Source organism: Calypte anna, chromosome 2, assembly GCF_003957555.1.
Source record: "Calypte anna isolate BGI_N300 chromosome 2, bCalAnn1_v1.p, whole genome shotgun sequence".
NCBI classification, from domain to species: domain Eukaryota; kingdom Metazoa; phylum Chordata; class Aves; order Apodiformes; family Trochilidae; genus Calypte; species Calypte anna.
The window spans coordinates 81,832,536-81,856,368 of NC_044245.1; the positions used below are offsets into that span (position 1 = coordinate 81,832,536).

Consider the following 23,833-nt stretch of genomic DNA (forward strand, 5'->3'; position numbering starts at 1 on the left):
ACTTAGAGGCTGAAGGTCTGGAAACCGTAAGTTGCTACCCTGTAATTTCCATATTTTACAAATAAATAGCAGAATGCAGTTTTAAGTGACACATACCTACATACAGACAACACACTCATTTTGTGACAGTATCCTCAAAAGTTGTCTCACCCTTTCCCACTTCGGTTTAATGCTCAAATGTCCTGATAAACCATTGACCTGCATGATATTGTCTCGTCTTCCCACTTGATTACTTGTTTGCCTCTTATCTTTAGGAAAAGAAAGGAGAGAGACTAATTTTCAATCCTTTGAAGAGTAACAATAGGCCTTTCTGAGTTTTGATGAAGCTTCTGGGTATCTGTAGGATGCTGGTAGACAGAAAGCCTGGAAAGTAGTTTGGATTGGCTTTGACAGAATACCCACCCAGCACCAGTGGGAAGGCAGCCCAGCAACAGCCCGGTCACCCAGTCGAGAAATCTGAGTGTCCAGACTCTTCCTGTGGTCACAGCATTGACAGATTGCATTTTCTTTGTCGCCTGCATCCTCCTCCACCCAGCATTTCCTATTAGTTTTAATTATATGTCTGTAAATTAGCTCCCTTCTCTCCACACAGCTCCTCCCAACAGCAATTGCTTTTCATGCAAAAATCCTTTCTAGTTTTGAGATCCTTTATGTATGGGGAAAAAAGAGATAGTTACAGGCACTGTTACACTCCTTTGATTATGTAATGAAAGACATTAAGTGATGTTGCTGGCATTAACCTTTATCTTTCGTATATTTTATTGTGCAATCTATCCCTAGACAGTTTGCAATCTTCCTCATCTGTGCTTACAGAATGCATTATTTATTGTCTGAATTTGCTCCAAGATAAAGGTTTAGTAGAAAAGTTCTTGCAAACACAATTTAAGTCAGTAACAGCCCATGAAAGGGTAATACAAAGAAAAAACATAATAATCTCTTGATTAAAATTCTTAACTAACCAAGCTATTTACAGAGTACTTTAAATTGTTTTGCCATTACAAATTGCTCTGTAGAAAAGGAATTATTACCACATTTTCCTTGCTGCACAGGCTTTCAACCACAAGAACCACATTAATTTGAAGCTTGGCAGACAGCACAACGAGGCTCCAGGGAGCAGCTTCCCACAGGACTTAGAAAAATGGTACAGGTCCCAAAGGCTTGGATGGCTCCTCCTTTCCCAGTAGGACTCTGGGACAACTGGAGCTGAGGCACTTGCTCTCTGAGTGCCCAGGCCACCAAAAGCCATTTCAGCATGGGGTCTGGCAACATACAACTGGCTTCTCACTTGAATTTACTGTTGTCCAAGAATGACTTTTACATGGGTAATTCTCAAAATTGCCCTTCCCTTGCACGTTTTTCTGAGGGCAAAGGAGCAGTGAGGTTGTAGAGCAGAAAAGAGCAACACCATTAAGGGTTGCATATACAGCCAGGCTTGGTTTCAGCCCTCCATTTCCATACACTGGTCCAGCCACATTGGGATCAGAGACCACTTTTGAAGATGTCTTTGGACAGTGAGGATTAGTATCTGAAAATATGTACGTTCTTAATGCATGGGAAAACCCTTGGGGCAGTGACTGTCTCACACCTGATACAATGGAACCTTGGGATTTTGACTGTGGTTGGTAAAATACCAGAAATTTAAAAAAAAACAAAACATGACAAGAGCCCAGCAATCAGGGACAATGCCAAAAGCTGTATTTGGAATGTCCAGACATGACAAAATAAATGTATTTTTTTAAGGACCTGTATTTACAAAATTTGTCTTTAACAACTGCAATCCAATTTACCTAGTCTGGTAGCCAAGGAATCTAAGCAGGAATAATATGCAGAGATGCATGGAAATTACAAACTTACAATGCAGTACAGAGGAAGACAAAGATTTACCCTCTTCCCACTCCCATTTCTTCCTTCCTGCTCCCCCCAAAATAAACACATGGAGTGAAAAAGCCAAGGATTTAAGGATGTATGAGTTTGACTTGCTGGTGCTTGCAAGTGCATCGTTCCTAAGGTTTTCTTAGCAGCTCTGACAGCTAAAATAAATGTAAAACATTATTAAAAACAAAGTGCATAGCTAAAGCCCCAGCTCCTAGATCTCAAAAGTCTTGCCGGAACTGGTAACAGCAGGATAAAAGGAGTTTTCACAATATATACAGAGGTGCACTAGATTGAAAAAAAATAATTGAAAAAATCAATTATCTGTCTTTACAAGAGTCCCTTTATTCCCACCAAATCTGACATCCCAGACCAGGCAGTTACACAAAAGCTGCCAGGAGAGAGCAGGAAGCTCAAAACTGGGAAAAAAAAATAAAAAAAGAAACGTTTAAAGAAAAACTCAATATACATAAGCTTGACCAGAAAAAATCAAGTATGGTATATCACATGGAGATACTATATAGGACTACAACCAACCAAGTTGTGAAATATGAAGATCAGAGCAACTTAGGGCAGTGAAAAAAGGAAACTAATGGGGAAAAAAAAATTAAAAGAAAAAGGAAAAACACAGAAGAAGACTAACAAAGATTGGCTATAACCTCCAGGCACTCAAGGAATGACGACCATTTAACGATGGGAACCTGAAGTATAAAAACCCTAGGAAATTCACAGCCTAACAGCCTCCATATGCTGAAAATCTCAAAAGCTCAAGCACACCTTGGAAATATAAATTTCCTGCACTCCGACAGTCATCAGTCGCAACTCACAATAGGTTTTCCCAACAGGGCTGAGTTCATCCTGCTCTGACAATGAGAGAGGGGTGCTTTGTAACGAGTGGGTGACAGGCTTAACTACAGCAGGCTGGCAAAGCATCCCTAATGCCCAGCCACTGTCAGCTGCCTCTTTGCTGTACAGTATTCAGCAATATTGCTTAACTTCCCGTCTCCCAAGCTACAGGCTCTGGAAGCTGGGGACTTCAAGCAGAGAGTATCAGCTAATTGTTGCTGCCTGCAACGTTCAGGATGTTTTATGGGTCAGTTTGTGACACACACACACAATAAATGCTTTTAGCAGAGCTGCTCACATCGGGAGAGTATTTCTGTGCAACTGTGTAAGCATCAATTGTGTGGCCAGAATTAACCCCCTGCAGATCTTAGCCTAGGGAAAGTCATGGCAGGGGGAGAAGAGGGCTCCTATCCTCAGTGCACATATCATTCCCTTTTTCAGAAATTGCTTTAAGGGGAAACTGCTTCATAAAACTACTCTGCTGTTTAATTTTGGGAAAAATTTAGACATTGGAGAAATACCATGATTGTTCCCCAGTTCAAGACTGAGATAGTAAAAGTTTCTCAGGCTGATGCAAAATCTGGGGTTATGTCATCATGACTAAGCTATTCTCTCTTGGATGCAGCTAGCCCCGTGCAAATCTCACTCCCTTCCAACCTGCTAAGAATTACACATTTTTGTTGGAAAAAGTGAGATAAATCTTGGAGAAAACCCAAACACAGCCATATAAGAGATTTATTAGCATACAGTATTTAAGCACCCTGCATGACAACACCTATTATAGAGATCCAAGTTACCAAGAAATTTTTCACATGCTCTCCTTCACTGCTGCACCCATCCATCCATGCATGCTACAGCAGGACCAGTGCATAAGTTTTAATCCACAGCAAATGCCTCTGACTTCTCTACTCTTCAGTTCTCTGTTCAGAGGTTGTTCCAGACCTTTTTGCATATCCCTTTCCTCCTGGTAGGGGCACCACAAACAAAAAAACAAACACAAAAAATCCCCACACAACCCAACCCTTTGCTTAGCTTACAGGGACAAATTCCCTGCTGCCATGGTTACCACTCCAACGTGGAACTAGAATTAAAAAAAAAAAAAAAAAAAAAAAGACAACTTCCCTGAGAACAGACGGCTATATAATGTTAGTCCTCCCTCCCCTCACTCATCATTGTTAGCCACTAAATCGGGTACATCTGGCATATTTAATTTGGACTAAATAAAATGTCACTAATTAAAAAGATGCCGAACAAGCAATACATGACATTATAGAAACAGAGAGCTTAGTATCTGAACACAGCTTCCTAGGAATGGAAAGGATTCTGACAGCTTTTAAGAAAAGCTGAGAAACAAAGGCAAGAATGGTCCTCTATACAATCTTACTCACAACAATGTCCTCTGGAACCTCTCCTTTATCATCCAGGTGTCCTGAGGTTTCCAAGCACCAATTCCTGGAACAGCAGCAGCCCAAATGCATAGCAGTTAGCTCATTATAGCTGGTATTGTTCAGCTGGAAGACTGCAGCCTTCATTCCAACTTTTTAAAAGCTAAAACAAATAAAGCTAAAGCTACAAAAAATAAAATACTGAGCACACAAGTTGCTTTAAAGGACCTGTGGCCATGTTGCTCTCTCAACAGGGACAGCCTCTCCTTTCTTGTGTTCCCTACACTGTTTCCAGAAGCCTAAACTGAAGCATCACACACAACTCCATCCTTCTGCTATTGCAATTCCTCTTCTTAACCTACCCCTGAAGATGTCAGCTCTTTGCATCTCCCATTGCAGGTCACACTACAGATTTGTAAGCATTGCTTTCTACTGCTGACCAACACAGGTACCTGTTTGAAAGCAGCTCATCTTACCTTGACAGCAATGCACCCTCCCCCCGTAGCAACTCCCACCATACTCCTAGAGCAGGCTTTCACCTTCCTGGGTACCTCACTATCAGTATTCCACTGACACTTACCAAAAAGATTTCAGTGCAAAGCTTCACTGAATCATACAAAACCCATTTCACAGCTCTTAAAGGTTTTCCATCATCTTTCCTGCCAACTTTTGCTGTTTCCTGGCAATCTTTTGTTCTGAAGCTGTACTACCCCTTATGATTAGTTGAAAAAGCATTTAATTGATTTGATTTTTTGTGCTTCCAAGGCTAAGGATTTCCCATGAGAACAGATCATCTCCTAAAGTGCTCTGGTCCAGGTTCTCAGTATTTATAAGCCATATGACTGCCTTCCCTCTATTTTTGCTGATGTCTGAAACAGAACAAATATTTAGATATACTTTGATTGCCATTGCTTAATTGCACAACCATTGGGAATCAATTAAGATTCAAGCATGCAAGATAGGAAACCCCCATCCAGTAAATTTTGACAGGTTTTTTTACAAGATTTTTCAAGTGGGTTACATTAATAATGGTGGCACACACTAGGACAGTGAAAAGATTGCTCTTCTTAGAAACTCAGCAATTCAAAATGAATTAACAGTGAGCTTCATCCTCATTATTCCAAACTTTAATATTAAAGACACAACACAGAGAATATTTCAGAATCATCATTCCTCTAAAGTATCACAGGATCACAGAAGGTTTGAGGGTGGAAATGACCTTTGGAATCTGGTCCATCCCCGTTGCCCCACCTACATCAGGGACAACACTCAGACAACTTTGGAGTATATCAAAGGATGGAGATTTCTCTGGGCAACCTGTGCCAGTGCTCAGTCACCTCCACAGTTAAAGCAGTGTTACCTGATGTTTGGAGGGAACCTCCTGTGTATCAGTTTGTGCAGGTTGCATCTTGTGGTGTCTCTGGGCACCACTGAGAAGAGCCTAGCACCACCTTCTTTCCACCCTCCTCCTTTCATGTACTACGCATTCATAAGATGGCCCTGAATCTTCTCCAGGGTAAACAGTTCAAGTTCTCTCAGCCTCTCCTTTTATGAGAGATTCTCCAGTGCTTTTATTATTTCTCTGGCCCTTTGCTGGACACTCTCCAGCATGTCCATGTCTCTCTTGTACTGCAGAGCCCAGAACTGGACCCAGAGCTGAAGAGCTGTGGCCTCAACAGTGCTGAACAAAGGAGAAGGGATCACCTTACCCAGCTGGCTGACAGGGCTTATGGAAGTCCAGGATGTCATTGGTCTTCTTTATGGCAAGGGCACATTGCTGGCTCATGTTCAACCCCCCATGTCTCTTCCTGCCAAGCTGCTTTCCAGCTGGGTGGCCCCCAGCATGTCCTGGCACTTGGGGTTGTTCCTCCCCACGTGCAGGACTCGGCACTTGCCCTTGTTGAACTTCATGAGGCTTTCTCTAGCTTATATCTTACCCAAATAGTGTAGAATTACATAAACCTTACAATACTAACTAAAACCATACAAAAATCCGGTGATGTTTTATCATGGTTTAGGAACCCTAAATGGGTCCTGTCTTATGATTTTTCATCAGTATTTTTCCAGCCATGCCATGTTAGTTTAAAGCTTACTTTAAGTGTCTAAAAGTCCATTTGTCAAAGGCTGAACTCTGTAAATCCAAATATGAGGTGGTAGTAGTAGTGTGCTGAAATCAATGTCACAATAAAAAAAAATGCTTCTTGATATAGAACTAGATAACATAATGCTAGAGATTTGATGCCAAAGCTTGCACAAAAGAAAATGCTGCTTCTTGATTCAGCATCTGCTTCAGATTATTTTGCATGGAAGTCACTGCTGCTCTGAGGCTATCAAGGCACAGTCAGATTCCAATTAAGCCATCTTATATTTTAAGATGATAAGAAGCAAAACTTTCTCCTCCCTGTAGGCATCCCTCTAAAATTGGGTAATCTGAGATAATTTCCAAATGTCTATATTTTGTGTTGTCCACTTAATTAAACATCTTGCATAAATGCAAAGAGCATTCTCTCTAATTAAAAAGTTTATGCAACAATTTTCACAAAGCTCCCATTAAACATTTAAAATAATTAGTTGTATTAGAAAAACATTTCTATTCAAATAGCTCAGATGCCTAGTTTCTTTGTTTAGTGTAGGCAAATGAATATGAAAAAGATCCCCAGAGGAATAAATATTGGGCAAACCTTTTCTTTAAGACAGCAGACACTCCCCAGAAACCAGTTCTACGTGGTATTAAATGGGAAATCTTTTAACAGTGGCCTTACTACTGCAGCTGATCATGGAGAAATCAACGACTTCCAGGATTCAGAAAGGCAATGACAAAGGGGTTGACTCCGTTTTTGTGTATTATAGACAACACATAACAGTCATGAGACCTTAAAGCATTCTCCACTATTCCTCCTCCCCCTCTCCCTAAATTACTGGCAGTAAGTTAAAGAAATCCACCCTGCAAAAGTACCAGGAACTTTATTTCCTTTCCAGCACGAATGATAATTTTTAAAAGGATTTTGATGGCTCTATATTTACATCATGGATCTTCTTTAAGAATTACACTGAGAAAAATCTAGGTCATTGAAACCTTCTGACACTGAACCACAGAAAAGCTAAAGGCAAATGGAAAGGCACTGATATCAGGTTTATTTTGCCTTTTCTCAAGCTCTTTTTTTCTTTTTTTTTTCCCCAGATTGACTGGCAGAAGGTAGAGCAACCTTTGGATGTCTTCCTTATTCTGACGTTTCTATTTCCATGAGTGAGTTAATTCCATTCCCATCTAAAATAAAACATTTTTTAAAATGTGCATTTGGCAAACAGACCCAGCTATATAAGAACTACCTCAAGACAGCTAGGCTTAAAGACCAAAAGAACAACTTAGGTCAACATATAAAAAAAGATATGTAAAGATCACAGTTTAGGGTACTGGAAATATAATATTTGAATAGTTTCTTCCAGACAAAACTATTGTCTATAGATAAATATATATTAATGTTAAGAGTGTTCACATACTGTAAACATTAGTGTGTTTTTTTCATCAGTCTGAATACTAAGATCTGCTTCCTTTAAATTATAGGTTTATTGTAGTCTTGCATTAATGTAAACTGGTAACATATATTCCAATTTCATTCTATAGATACCAAATTACAGTACCTACTTCTTCCACTCCATCACCATGAAGAATTTATTAGGTTAAATACATTGCTGTACATCTCAAAATGGATTTTTTTTTAGTTAAAATTGTCATTTAAAAACCTGTTGCATTAATAATTATAACAGGCTATCTCAATTAACTATTACTAGCTATTAACAATTACTACTGCAATTCTAGCTCTGTGTGCAACATAGAATCTGCTGATTTCAGCAAATGTCACTTTTTATCACTATTTACTCATTCACTTAGAGACAATTCTACACATGGGAAAAAATTTATTGCCTTTTCCAGCTTCAGAAGGTTGAGTCTTTGCATGGTGGTTTAGCATAACCACCGTAAGAATTTCAATTGGTGAAAAATCTATCCTGCCTTTTGGACAATGTATAAAAAGAATCACAACATTTGCTTCTTCCACAACTCCCCCATCTCGTTGCACAAGATTACACAAGGCAAAAGTTAAAATTTCTGGCTAGCTGCAGGGTATTAGCAAAAAACACTCTGTACTGAAACTATGTTGAGATCAACCATTGCTCATCCACCCTTCAACAAAGCAGACACTGATCAGACCCAAAGTGTAACTTCTAAGAAATAAGCAGTTTTGCAGATATCTTGCCAAAGTTCTGCAGGTTCTTCTTTCAGTGCACCCAGCTGTACAGAAAACAACCCAAGTTTGCTTGGCTCACATCAGCTGAGGCTTTGCCAACCTATACACTCTGTGAATTTCACTTTTTAAAGAGTAACAAAAAGTGCATGAACTTACTCAAGCTATACAATGAAAACTGTGTTTAAAGAGTAAGTGAAAAGGTGCATCCTGTTCTAGGTGTCACGTAGCACATTTCCCTTCCACTGATAGTGCCTGTTAAGCCTAAAGGTTTAAGCTTCTTGGTTAAAACTATTATTTTCCATGTGTACCATGGAAAAGATAAACCACCATGGGTTAGATAAAGCACCAGACAGCTTTACTCTGGGGTTTGACAGGAAAACTACCTTGAGATGATCAGATCCAGCTTTACTAACTGCAAAATCCTAATGAAGTAGGAGACAATCAATTTGAGGAAATTAATCCTCCTTAGCCAATCAAATTACATTTGTTGCATTTGGTTTTCTACTTAAAACAAGATCTGAGGTTAGCTTTCTCTATTACAAAACCAGCAGGCAAATCAGAGGTAATTTACTTTTTGAAATGGTGGTCCAATTCCACAACCTTCGAAACTCCTGCTACTCTTCTTCTCTATGGGCTTAATGGTTCTTTTAGATGAGATATTGCCCTTTCCCACCCCAGTCCCTGCTTCCCATTTGTTCCTCCCCCCCCAAAAAATACGAGAATTGACATTACTACAATGTATTAAAAACTGGCAGTTAGAAGTACCTATACTCCCTCCTCAAATCTTGCATATCTTCATCTATTGCAGATGTCTTCAGGTGTCTGAACACTGCACACTAAAGTTAAACACTAAGGAAAGGTGAGGAAGAGCACTGACTTCAATTTGCACACCAAGGATGCTGTTAGAAACTGGTTGTTTTTCACAGGCCCCTAAAGGATGATGGAAAAAAATCAGCCCTGCAGCTGCCAGCATCTCTTCAGATAAACAAACTGGTGTTTCTTCCAGCAGAAGTAACTGAGTAGAAGGAGTCTGGCATCTGAAAAGCATGGCCATTCCTACTGCTTGACTGTCGTATGTAAAGACCTCCAAGTTTGTCTTGCATTAACACACAACTTTTATTATTCAAAATGCAATCAATACAGGTACTTAATTCCAAATATTGGTAGTTCAGCTCCAACACACAAACCTTACCTGCAACCAAGTTATGCAAATTCAAATACATCCTTCCCAAAATATTTAATTATGGTTATGGTGAAAAAAGGAGAATAAGGAAATACTCTTCACCAACCTTTCAAATGATCTGCTAGCTCACTGTAGGAAAGATGGCCTTGTGAACGTTTTGCATCAAGAGAAGTGATTTGTACACAAATAATGGAAAAAAGTCCCTTTCATATCAGGGTCAGCGTTCTGCACTGACATGCAAGTCTAAGCCAAACAATCTGACCTACTACCAACTTGCACTTAAAATACCTTCTGTTAAAATATTTCTTATGTATTTTTTCAGCTCAGTGAAACCCTACTGATTCGAAATTCTACTTCAGTACTGTCATATATTTTAAGACAAAAAAAAATATTAGTTTTCACTTCCCTCCACTTACAAATTTCAAAATAGAGTAAAAAAGCAGTCCACCAAGAAAAGCCACTAATTCCTCTACACTCCATTAGACCTCATTCTCACATACTGCCAGTAAGTTGCACCTGCAGATACTTTTCGGTTTTATGTTTAGAAAAGCTGTAACTGCAGTAGAGGTGAACTCAGTTATGGTAGAAATCAGAGGTTGCTGCAAACTCATAAAGGAATGAACTCATTCCTGATGTGAATCATGTCTAGCTATATAAATATTATTTTTCCCCTGGAATTTTATTAGGGTCTCCCCTTTCTTAATGGCCCCTATTCAAATGTAGGGCAATTAGCAATTCCAAGACTCTGGATTAGAGGAGTTACAAGTCCTTTGCATGCACATCATCCTCAACCATTCTGCTAGACAAGGATCAGTTAACCACCACAGATTTTACAGCTAGCGCCTGCTAGAGAAGACTTGAGAAAGAGGCAAAGAGGAGAAAGTGATATGACCATGTTTTACAGTGCTGCAAGGTATATTTCACCATTCTCAGAAGTACTAGACTATTTACTCATTTAAGGGATCAAAGTAACATATAGAAAGCTTTCTATAAAATTCGCTCATCTCTTTCATTTTAATGATTATACATCAATATACGAATTTTTACAATTTAGACCCACGTGGACATCTGTTCAGTAGACAAACTGCTAGAGATACTCAAAGACAGCCCTTTGCTGTGCAAGAAATCTCCCTACCCACTGAAAGACTCCATCATGTTCTTGCGTGTCCTCGTGTCTCACTTCTTGCAGTATTTCCTGCTATAGTTTAAATGCTAAAGGTCTCTCCTAGACACAAGTGACTGCTGAAGATTGCCCAAGTGTTATTCTAGGCATATGAGAGGGCAAGTAGTAATGAAACTTTACAGACATAGCAGCTAGTGCAACCTGGGGCTAACCTTGTTAGCTATATTGGCTTGAAGTTCCTCTGTACTGCTTGAAGTGCTGCAATTAACTACTGCTCTGAGCTATGCTTAATTAGCCTGTAAGCAAATGCTCATTTGTAATTTGCGTGCAGCATAACACAGAACTAAATGTTCACTGAGAGTAAAGGGAAATTACACTGAAGGTACATTCGCACAAATATAGCTGGCTGCCGCCTCATCTTCCCTTCTTATTAATAATCTAGAAAATACTAAGAAATGTGTCACCCTATACAATTGGTTAGAAATATATATTCTCTAACTCTGGAGCTGAATGTGGTGCTCTTCTCCCCTCCCCCAGCTGATGATCACTCTGCTACCCTTGGAATGACAGCCTCTCTCTGCACAGTGAAAGATGTGGGATTTAGATTACCTTTTTCACCTGTAAGGTCAAAAAAAAAACAACCCTCCCAAAACCAACCCACCCCCCAAAAACCAATCAAAACCCCAAATAGACAAATCATGATGAATTAGTACATTTAAAGATAAGCAAAAAGCATAAACAAAACTTTCACTAAGCAGAATTTGAAACATTGACTGGATTCACACTCGGGAGTAAAACCCAGCCTTGGCACCTCTTGTGAAGCAGACAAAAGATGAAATTAATAGTAGGTTCTCAAATATATTTAAGACCTTTTAAATGCTACAAATGGAATGACATTATCTTCAGGTATTGGAAAGACATTTTTCAGCCAAGCATTATTTGAGTCTACCTATCAGAGGACCCTCATTTCACAAGGCCATAACACAAGAAGCAAGGCTCAGCCTCACTTGGATAAGCTTTATAGAGCTTTGCCAAGCTGGTTTGTTAAAGAAAAAAGTTCAAAGGTCAGTCATGGAAAAGAAATCCATAGAACAAACCAGCTTATGACAGAAATATACTCTGAGAATACAAAAGATGTAGTTTTAGTTTTATTTGTATAACTAGATACTATTCCTGCAACATTAGCTTTCAGTTCTTCGCCTGATGAAGATGGCGATCTTTATATATGCAATGTCTATTTCTTTTCAAGCTGCTCCATACCTCCATTACTGGGTGTGTGACAGTACTGCAAGCAATTTTTTTATCTCCTTCCATATGTACTCTTATACACATACATACATGTACACTTGAATATAATGCTACTCTGGAGTTTGGGACAACTCAGTAAAGAACATCCATAAGTTGAAGCACAACAGTTTTTTTCAATGCTAAAACCATATACCTGATACCTGACACTTATCAAAGATCCCGTCTGTAGCTTGTTCTAGATAACTGCATGCCTGGGGAATGGGAATTGATGCAAACATCTTTAAAGCTATTTATAAGGTCTGGAAATACTGTGTCTGGCTCGCTTTCAGTGGATTTTAGTAAGCAGCAGAGAAAACAAATGTGACCAGCAACAGTATGACAAGCAAGTTACTTCAGAGTAATTAGCTGCTCTTAACAGTTTGCAGGCAAGGACAAGCTAAAAAATTACTCAGAAGCCTGAGGGCAAATTGTCTGTAAAATTAAATCCTGGTGTTTTACTATGAGGATGCTGTGGTTTAGCTTAGAATAGTCTTTTCCATAATGTTTTCCACCTAATTTGGTTTTTTAGTTTTTAGGGTTTTTTTTGTTTTTTAAGTAATGTGTTTTTACTTAGGGATGCCTTGTTCCTATTTTTGTTACTTTTTCAGGCAAGGGTAGTAGGAAAATGTGATTTTTAAAGGTGAGAGGAAGAACATATGCAAGGTCACCGTAGGGTGAGGCAGCCAGCCTTCCCCCACAGCTGCAGGGCACAGACATCACTACCAGCACTTGAAGCCTTTCTCACCCTCCAGCCTGGTGCCTCTTGCAATGGTGTGGCCCATTTGGCAAGGGCAAAGTGCTGTTGCTGATGATGATTTACCCAGATGTCTGGATGGGCGGTGCATACCCTTGATAGTAGGTGGGTGGGGTGTAAATGAGTGTATATAGAGAATGGGTATAATGAATAACTTAATATCAAAAAAAAAAAAGGCAGAGCAGTTCCTCACTCTGGCCTGGCAAGAGATCTAGGCAGATGAAAGGGATGGCTGGAATGATCTGGATGCTTTAAAGCAGCACCTATTTGGTGAGAAACAAAAGCAGCTTTTAGGTCTCCCACTGTACCCCTTTCCCACATAAAAATCTGCACAGCAGTGTTTTGCTTTGCTGCTAATGAAACTTCAGCGGTAATAATAAGTCTGCTGAGACAAAGTTGCTTTATCCCCATTCCCCAGAAACATTGTGTGCTCAACATGGGATCTCACATCCAAACTGGCCCAGTTGATGGTCAATCCATTTTGCCCCTGAGTACTATTCATTCCCCTCTCAGCAACAGGAGAAAAACCAAATACTCGTAGCAAGAAGCATAACAAGAATTTTTCCTACTCTTGCTTCCTGAAATACAGCAAGAGAAACCTGCTCCAGTAACCCTAGCAGCAGCAGGGTCTACCACTGGAGAAAATAAGCAATCCTAATGCCAAAAGAGAAACATGACATGTAGCTTTTATGAATCAGCAATGGCTTGCCTTTTACAAGGTTCAGATTAAACTTGCTTTTATGTAAGTTTTGTAAATGATGTTCGGATTAGAGCCAGGCTGGAGCAAAATTGAAGGTACTTACATTAATTAAACAAAATCACTTTTTAGTACAGTAATTCTGCACTCCTATTTGGAGAAAGAATAATATAATAAGACTTTGATAGCAATAAGGAGACTATAAATCAAGAGAACAGAGAATTGAAACTCATTCCACAATGATTTAATTAACTCAGCAGTATTCTTCTAATGCAAAAATGTTATTAAATTCCAACTAACATCCACATTTCCACAGTTCACCGTCCAGGTAATTACAACATGCCCAAAGAAGCCCTCCTGCTGTGAGTGAACAGCATTACTCCTAATACCACTGCAACCACTGTGCTGATAGTTTGGAACTAATCACTGGATTTGCCTGCCTTCCCTAGAAGTAGATGCCAGCTAGCAAGCAAAACATTGAGAATCTTCCCAGTCCTGCACTACATTATGTCCCCTGCATCCACACCAGGGGATCACCTCCTGCTCAGCTGCAGGTCCCAGCACAGCTCAGTAAGGGCTGCCTCAGATCACCCCAGAATTTGGGAAGGGCCTCATGGTCAACTCAGCTGCTGACTGCTGGCAACTACATGGTGCTCAAGGTCATGGGGGATACACAGCAGAGGTTCTAATCCATGAGTTGGTGCTTACTTGCATCTGGTCCTACTGGGTAGCAGAGGTCCAAAAAGGTTTCTATGCAAAATGCTTCAAGTTGACCTGAACCTGGACTCAAGTGCAGACAGTACAGATGGTAGATCCAAGACTCAGTGTAGCTATTCCCACTACATTGAGCAACTCTCTCAAGGCTACCAGTATAAACTGATGACATCTCTGATTCATCTCATGGACATTATCATTATAACCACTTGATATAGTTCTGTGGCTTTTATATTCCCTACTGCACTGATGTTTACACCCAAACTTACTCCTGCCTGCCTCACTAAACACAGAATTAGGAAGTTACATTTTTCCATTTTTTCCCAGCACTCCCAGCCTGATAGCTTTTCAGTTCTGTCAATTCCTGAGCAAAGCATAGGACAGCCAGGCTACATTCTCACTGTATCATTAATAAATATCATCCAGAGTAATGTTGCACAACAAAGAATGTGCAAGGGCACTCATAACTAATACGCACACACACAAAATTCAGAATGAATACATGGATGCACAGGTACTACAGCAGTACAAACTGCTTAGGATTTACAGAAGGCAGTCCTAAAGGTTAACTCCAATGGCATTACTACTGTAAAACAGCTTTCTAAGATAACTGCAAATGTTACTGGGTGGCTGAACTCCAATGGGGCTGCAAGCACATGTGCAGCAGGATAGGTTTGGGTCAGGCTGGTCCTGTCCCATAGAGCATGCCAGACCACCCCTTGGCTGAGCGATGTGTTCCCCAGACTGCTGCTGCTGGTCCTCACCCCGCAGCGCTCCTCTCAGCACGCTTCCAGTGCCGGAGCATCACTTATGGGTAGGGAGCCAAAATGCTCCTGGGAGCAGGGCCAGGTTTGTGTCACTAAAAACAAAAAATCCCAACAAATAACATACTTTTGGGTTTAAGCGTGAGACGTCCTTAATATTTCCAGTAATTCATGTTGGGACTGTAACTACTGTTCTGGCACTTCCCAAAAGGAAGAACGAAGAGCCTCATTTCTTTCTACCACTAAACCTCTTGCTCTAACAGGCGTGAAGGAGAAACCACAGCGTTGACTCCCTACTGATCCTGGGCCCCAGCAGACGGCAAGACTCCAGCTGAAGAGCCTGCAGACCCACAGACCACCCAGCACTAGCAGCACTGAGGGCCGCCTGTCTTCAGCTTAGTCCAGCAGACTCGTTAGTCTTCAGCTATTCACCACCCTCTTCCTCAGTAACAAGCAAATCAGACTTTCAACACCATGTGAGCTCACCCTCTTCCTTCCCCCCCGACTGATTTCTTCAGGAGTGATGGGAAAACGTGTTTGTGTGATACAGGGGACAAGGCGACAAGCAAGGCAAACTCTTTCCTACACCTTGTGTCGAATATAAGTAGCTACGTTTGGGAGAGTGATTTTCTCCAAAATACAGAGAGGTGCCCAGGGAAATGCAAGGTCTGATTTCATACAATTAGATCACAGCCCCATAGCAGAAGCCTGATCTTTCCCCATTTCTCCCCAGTACATTCACAGTTTTATTAAAAAGAAAAGGCATCCAAGTTAAACATGCTTACAGAGCAATCTATGTGTGATTTATTTATTTAGCTTAAGAGACTTGCTTCAAAGAAAGAACTGAGCAAAAAGCATGATATATCATGGCAGATACCCATGAAAATCTGTATTTTATAGGTGGACCACAGGGAGTGCCTGGACCAGGACCTAAGGAATCATCCAGACTAATTCAGCTACAAGATTTGGCTTGTTTGGGGAAAATGAAGTCCTGTTGACTCAAACTGATGCCAGAATTTATTTTCAAAATGTCTTGATGCTAAAGGTTATTCAACTGCAGGATTAAGTACAAAAATTGCTATCACACATGCACGACTTAACTTGGTATATAAAGTCTTCATTATAGAAAATATGGTATTTTTATACAGCTCGTCTTTTGGTAATCAACATCCTTGTCTCCAAAAGAGCCAATATGAAAGTTTTACATTAAGAATTTTTTTTTTAAACTGTGCATCATTACATGTAATTAAAATAATTAAAACCAAGATGTCTGTTTACAGAAATTTCCTTGAAGGGTAAGTAAATCTGGAAAAATGAACAGCACTCATACATACTCATGAGTGAATCTGACGGAAAAAGAGTAAATAATTTTGGTACATCAAACTGCTATTTGGAAGTTTGCCTGGGCTGTATAGAGGAGGGATGTGAGAAATTTGCCCTATTTTTACAGTTGAAAGCTTCATTGACTCACACTAGATACTTTAGCCTAATATCCTGTGGCATTGCAGTGACCTACATGTAATTATTGCATGCTTTTTCCAAAATATTTGTACACAACCAGAAATTATAACCTATGTTACCAACCAGTTCTTAGTTTATACCAGCAACACAAAGATGAACTTCAATTAGTGGTAACCTAGCTGTCTGATGCTTTTAGCTATCTTTTGGACAAATGTTTGGTCTTGCTTTGGTGTAACTTTCTGGTTTCCATTTTTCTTAGACAAACATATTTATACTGTTAAGGAAATGTTTTAAAAATTTAGGAATGTTTTAAAAATTTTTAAAAATTAGTTTTGGCAGCTATCATTTTAACAGTTGTGCTTCCTCTAAGCAAGACTTTGGAGGTGTCTCGCTCACCAACACCAGTAGCTGAAGAACAACAACCAGTAGCACAACTAGTTGGTACTTTTCACCCAGACACAGCAGCTGGTTGACTAAACTACACTGGTGCCGACCTTTAAAGGAACCACATGCTGTTCACTAGCAACAAGTTGACACCTGACATTTCTTACTCATAAAACTTTGGTCAAAGTGGGATGTTTCCACCTGCAGAACTGTAATACAGGATCATAGCACTGCACTCCTGAGGAGTGTAGATCTGCTTAGCTACAAGTAATTTTTTAACCTCTGCTGCTAGATGTGGTTTGGTCACACAACTGTACAGCCCAGACCCTGCTGCTGCGGAGGATGCTTTGATGGCCTTTGAAACATAACCTAAAGGTTCACAGTTATTACTCTTCTAAGTCTTTTACTACTAAATTAAGTTGCAGTTACTCAACCTGCCTATGTGCTTAAAAAAATTTAGGTTTTTCTCATAAACCAGAGATGATTATTCAGAGTCAAATAAAAAACAAAAATCTGCAACAATGTCAATAAGCCTAGCACTGCAGTTTTACCTCCCAGACTGATACATTGATGCTCCCTTTAAATGACTATCCCATTTGCCTACACATGTTTTCAGTTCTGTGCTAGTACAGAAGACCCCTTAATTCTCACTGTTCTGTCTTCTGGGAAGCAGCTGCAGTATGCTCCTGCAACCATCATTTTTAATAGCAGTATTCAGTGCCTGATCAGTGGCAGAGTTGGAGGTTGCATACAGCTTCCTGCTGTGGTGAAATCAGTACCATTACCCAAGCCAGAAAATATATTAAAAAAAGAAATTATTCCTGCTATGTTCACTTTTTTGAGTAAGTCAAAGAAAATGCTTCATCATCACGAGAGAAAAAAAACCTATCACAAAAAAAGTAAGAAAGGTTTGTTACAACTATTTTTTCATTGCTCTACTGCTTTTATCTCTCTTTGCTGAACCAAGAAAACAATGAACCAAACACAAAACAGTGCATCAGCAATGTTGGGAAATGCTTGTTAAAAAAGTGGCTGCAACTTCATGAAAAAAATAAGGAAGCAGATCAGAAGCATCTTAAGAAGAAATGCATGTTTCAAGCTTCAGCTAATTGAATAAAATTTTGCATGAGAGAAAAGATATCCATTTTTTTCAGCTGCAAATATATTTCATTCTTTATAATCAGAAAGCTCCTTTACTCTCTCTTTCATTCACATATGCATCCTTTCCTATAAAGAACAATATATTAGGAAAAAACTTTTAGTAAAACTAGAACAGAATTGGTATTCCTTGATGCCAAAAGGTTGGCAGTACTACACGAGACTCTCTTCTGTAACAGGACCAGCTCTTTAAATTCCTTTTGCATAACCATGACGAGGTTTTATCATTGCAAAGTTATATTTTATAATTATTAAAAAGATTAAGTTCTTCCAGGAGAAACAATACTAATGACACAATGAAGTTATATCAGATATCCCAGCTTCCCAGAGACCCCCCCCAGTTTTACACAGTCAGCAAACAAAATATCCAAGCCTTTCTGAAATCCCCTAAGACTACATCAACCTGGGTACCTCAAGTCCACTAGATCCAAGCTGACCAGAGGCACACAACCTCCACCCACATCATGTATGTGCTGGGATGTGCTGTGTGATCAGAGCTGCTGCCCTGACAGCTGGAAATGCTGTCTGCCTCCTTACAATCAAATGCTTGAGAGGCACAAGGGAATTACTTCTCACTAACACCCCATACACCCCATGCAATCAGAATGGCTCGTTCCAGTTTCAAGTTTTAATCTTGTTTATAATTTGCTAGAAGAAAACCTGAAATTAAGCATCATTTTGCTTAATTTTGGTTTGCCTGTAAAGTTGCATTTATATTTTTCTTAAAACATAGCTCATTTTCACTAGCAGCCAGTCATTAAAACATACCACTGCAGCCCAGTAACTAAACTCATTGCTTACTTTGTTAATCAGCATTTTATATTGTATTTATGGATATTTGTCTAAGCAAGAGTGTGTCCTAAAATAATTTCATCAAGTTCTCAAACTTTACCTTTTTTTTAAATGAGATGAAGTTGGAAAGATGTATAACATTTCTGAAGTTACTCATTCTTTACTCATGATGCTTAGCAGACTCCATTACAGGGAACTAGAACTCTGTTAAACCCAACTAATGTCCTATGGGGAGGCTTGTCAAATTTTTGTGTTATCCAACAACACTCCTTGTTTAAAACTGAAGTATTAAACATAAGTATTTTTCCTTCATGAAGAAAGCGCACTTTTATTTTGTTACTTTTGTCCATCAGTATTGTAAAACTACAGGACTTTTCAATTCTGTTCCTTTATTCCTTTATTAAGAGAGGAAAAGAATTATTTAGAGGGGAAAAGAATGCTTTCCAGTCCTTCCTTCACCCTGAGCCAGTGTTTCTCATATGACTTCAAGCAGTTGATAAACTGCAATGAACAATATATCTGCAACTACAGAAGAAGCCATTGTCTAACTCCTCATCTCAAAGTTTTACCATTACAGTGGCATCTCTTTTAAATTAAGCTTCAATGGGAAGCATATCTATGCAATATAAACATTTATTTCATTTTAGGCCTTGAAAATGTTAGCCATAATTTTCTGTTTTAAGAGAAAAATTTAAAGTAAAATTATTAAAAACCTCCACACTTTTACTGTGTATTTATATATCTATCTTCTTATATATATTCAAGGACTGCTTGTTAGATCACTGTTTTCTAAATTTCTTTAAAAACTGCTGCACAGATCATTTAGGATTCTTAAGGGTTTATAGAGTCATCTTTAGGAGGCCTTAATTTATTTTATTAAATATAAAGCTAAAAGCCAAAGAAATGTCAAAATAGGAGTACTTAGAAAGGTAAATACAGGTTCATCACCAATTTCAGTTTGTTCCAGAAAGGCAGCTGTGCTGCTGTCCTCTTGGCAAGTACCAAGAGGCAGAAGAGAACTGAGCTTTGTACTGTCTCCCCCCAGGCCAGCTCAGCACTGCCTCGGCAAAACACTCTCTATGCCTCTGATGAGGTTCTGCTAAATTCCAAATTGGGGAAGACCCAATTATTTTTCTAGGGCATTATTTGGTTGTCTGTCTTACTGTACATATAAGAAACATAGTCAAACCAATGAAGATGCACTGTCTTTTTCAAGAATGCAGCTGTTTATGGCGATGTAAAGCAATATGGAAGACACAAGGGTGTACATTAGGGTCTACTGTTTGTAGCTGAACTGCCCACACAAACCCTTCCACTAGCCAGAGAAGACATAGAAACTACTTACAAACTAACTGAGCCATCACATGGAACATCCTTGTATTTTTGGGTACTCAAGCACACAACTGTTCTAAGCCAATAGTCATTAAGAGCAGCCCATTTTTGATCCCCAGGCAAATCAGCACAGTTTACAGAAGAAAGGTTTTGAGCTCATCCTTTGTCTTTAAACATGCTCAAGGATTGACAGAAAACAAGATCTGTCAGGATAGGTGCTCCTCAGAGAATGGAGTGGGATAAAGAAGAAAAATTTTGCAGTGTCACTGAGGTTATTGTTCTCTACCCCTTGAAAGCTCAGTCTCTGCTGTCTTCACTGCCAAAAACATAGAGAGACGCTCAAACAGCTTTCCATGGGACAGTTCTCCTCTTAAGTCCCATTACAAGGAGCTGTGCCCCGTTTCATGTGCTAAGAGTGCTATTTAGCTTTTTGAGCAGCTTCATTAAAAACATCAAAATAAAGCAGCACCGTGTCCTTAAAAGAAACAGACAGCTGTTCAGTGTCTTTCCAGCACTTAGAATACGCAGCATATTCACAGATCCCCCTCCAACTCTCAGCTAATTAACTTGACTTCTGCACTAGTAAATCATTACCTCAGATAACAAAATCTGAAGGATATAAGGCACTACCACTTCATTCACAACATGCACGTATCCCAAAGAGACTTGCTTCATTTTCACACTTCATTCTTGCAAGCCTTTTAAAAAAAGCCTGAAGCTTATCTGAAGAAACTCTCTTGGCCAGTGCTGAACTGCTTACAGACAAAACCTCTATCTATATACATTTATCTTGAAACTTTTTTTCTACCTTCAAAACCAAGAAGTTCACTGCCAGTCTGAACACAAATGGATAACCCAAAGCTTCAGCCCATACTCACATGTTTACTAGCAGGTTGACTCTGAGGTAAAGATCCAGGGGCCAGTACTGGAGAGCTCGCAGGGCTACAAAGCTCTGGGAAGGGATTTGGGATGGCTGGCAGAGATGATGTTCTGAATTGTTGTTCTTCTTCTTGGAGACGCCTATAAACACAGAAGTACTAAGCATTAAGAGGAGCATACTGGTATCACTAGACCTGGATCTCCTGCTCCACCATTTACAATAATGACACTAATGAAAAACAATCAAAACCACTCTCTTCTAAGCAACTAATACACAGTTACAGCAACTGCAAAGCACAAAGTAGGAAACTGCATGTGAAAAATGACCAGTCAAGCATCTATGCTTGCTTTGTTGCTTATAACTCAATTGCTTGGATGAGTATCTGAAGTAACTGTGCACATAAAACAGATAGAAATGTCAGTCTGTACTCTGTTAAAAGCACATGCTTAAGGTCTGTGTGCCAGAAAGTCAGTTAAGCTCTTCCAAAGCAATGCAAAAGAGAACACAACTGCAGTCACTTGGAGGCAAATTTCATGTAGACCTGCAAACAAAGGTTTACCCCTTTGTTTGTGTAGAGTCTCTAAGCTGAGCCTGAAACCAATATTGTCACCTCAGTACAAAACCGATTTCATCTCCAAGCAACTCAGCATTTCCTGGAGAAATGAAAATGCAAAGACTCAGCTTGAGCAATAAACTGCAATTAAATCCTCCCACCTTATGCTAGTTGTATAGTTACTATTCAGACAAGTTTGAATCCCCTGTGTCTCACAAGTCTACACAGGACCAACAGACCTTCAAGTTGCGCTTTCTAATACACCTGCACTACCCACATCAAAAAAAGGAAAGGTAAAGCCTACCACTTGACACAAAAAAGCTTGATAAGACCTATCCATGACCCACAGATTGCTCTGGGTTTCCCTGCTGTGGAGCATCCCCACTGAAGATGCACAAAGATGTGACTGCAGCAGACTTTGGACCACAGCGTCTTTGCAGAAGGCACCATCTAGTGGTAATCTTCGAAGTTTCCAGGGGCAATCAACTAACTCCTGGAATTTCAAACGTAAATCATTAAAAACTCCATCTGCTCTTATTTTTTTTTCATGCTCTCTGCAAACAGAACCTCCTTAACAGAGCTGCCTGGGAGACAACTGCTGGGGTTTACCTCTGGCAGCATGTCTTACCCTGGGCACACTCTGTCTCTGTCTGTACCAGAACTCAGGGGCTGATAAAATAATGAGAAATCTGCTCCACAGGTAACTCTGTCCTGTATTTTAGTTGTCTTCGTGTTCAACAAACGAGCCTTACAGATTTGGGGGTTGGCTATAAATAGCAGGTTCCAACCATACCTATGAGCCATGCTCTTCTCTGTCTATACTGCTGCAGTGCATCATTTACTTCATGACACATGAAACTATGTTCTTAGGAGAATTACTACAGTCAACCATTCTGTTCTGGCTGCAAAAAAGGGACAGCCATCCCTTTCTATGGGAAAGTGCCCTAGATAACCCTGAATAAAAGTTTCGCCATTATTTTCTTTAATGATAAACACACAATGTTCTTGTGTGTATGGCAGTACAGAGTTCAGAAAGGCAGAGTGTTCTCAAAAAAGAATTGCTAAGTTTTGACATGCCCAAAGCAGTTTAAATTAAGTGCTTCAATTGAGATATTTACAACACGTCGACAGTTAATAGTACTCTAGAGAGTGCATTTTCTAGTACAGCCCCGTTCAAGGTTAAATATGAAATACTTGTAAAAATTATTGCATCATTAGCTGACTTAGTTGTACTGCAGTTACTGCATACTACCCATTCATATAGAAAAGCTGCCTGTCTTAAGAATACCATTCATATAGGAAGTACATCAGCACAAAGAACCAGGAGGAACCCTTTCCATATGTGGGGTTTTCCTTTAATTATTTCTGTCTATTACTTCTTTTGGAGAAGACATTGTTACCTAGAAGGAAAGAAAAACTTCGAATCTCTGATTCTGAGATTTACCCATGCATGCTGATAGAAGCTCCTTTACTTCTTCTGCCTAAAAAGAAGATTTTAAGAACCTCCTCATCATCACCTATAGACTCTCCTGTCACCACCAAGAGCATCCCTCTTGAAGCCTGAATTCATGCCCTCACCCTGACCACAGAGAGACAACCCATCTTTTTCATCTTTTTTTTGGGGGGTGGGGATGACTCACATAATGCACTCAAGTGAAAGAGCAGAAAATGCTTCAGGAAATAATTAAACAAGTATCACATGCTCCTTTTTTGTTTGCCTTGGTCTGTCCAGGAAGTCTCCACAAGGAGAATTTATTTTTTGTATATCAGAACTAGCTGAATGTACCCTCATCTACCTACACGATTTCTTACGTTTTATAAAACCAAGCAGCTGGCAGTAGGCACCATACTTGAAAGAACAGTTTTTAATGGTTTGGACATAAATCCAAATACGGACTTCATTTCTGCAAACTGGTACCAATGATACACCTCTACACATGCCTGCTAATTCAGGTACATAAAACACTGATTTGAAAAAGGGAAAAAAAAAAGTGACTCTTTTTATTTTAGAAAACAAATAGAAAAGTTATGTCCTTCACCTACCTGGTACATCTTTTTGCCTATGCAAAAGTCCACTTGCAGGCTCTTACTGAAGCTGAACTCCTATTTTAAAACGCAGCTGAAGACAACTTTAACAAAAAGGAGGCAAGTCCCTACCTGACTGCCATGATGCGCACAGGCTGGGACCGCTGCACCTTCTGCCGTGGGGACGTGGGCTGCAGCGCGCCGGGCCCTGAGGATGGCAACTGGCTGCGGCTGAGCTGGCCATTCTGAAGGAGTGGAGTGGTTTCTGACTGCATGCTGCATGTAGAGTATAAGCTTTCAAATGAAGAGTTCATGTCATTTACCAAAGCTTCAAGGTCCACATCATCATCTGAAAGACACACAAAAAAAAAGGCAG

At 39.7% G+C, this 23,833-nt stretch overlaps 1 protein-coding gene across 3 annotated transcripts in view; it reads right to left on the minus strand.

Annotated features, from left to right (window-relative positions):
- The window catches only part of GRB10 (growth factor receptor bound protein 10), a 141,413-nt gene that overhangs the window by 32,603 nt on the left and 84,977 nt on the right, over positions 1 to 23,833 (minus strand). For all 3 annotated transcript variants that reach the window (XM_030444135.1, XM_030444136.1, XM_030444134.1), the window contains exons 4-5: positions 23,590 to 23,806; positions 20,878 to 21,019 (exon numbers count right to left, since the gene is read on the minus strand). In XM_030444135.1, coding sequence (XP_030299995.1) covers positions 20,878 to 21,019; positions 23,590 to 23,806 — 359 coding nt within the window. The remainder of the gene's footprint in view (positions 1 to 20,877; positions 21,020 to 23,589; positions 23,807 to 23,833) is intronic.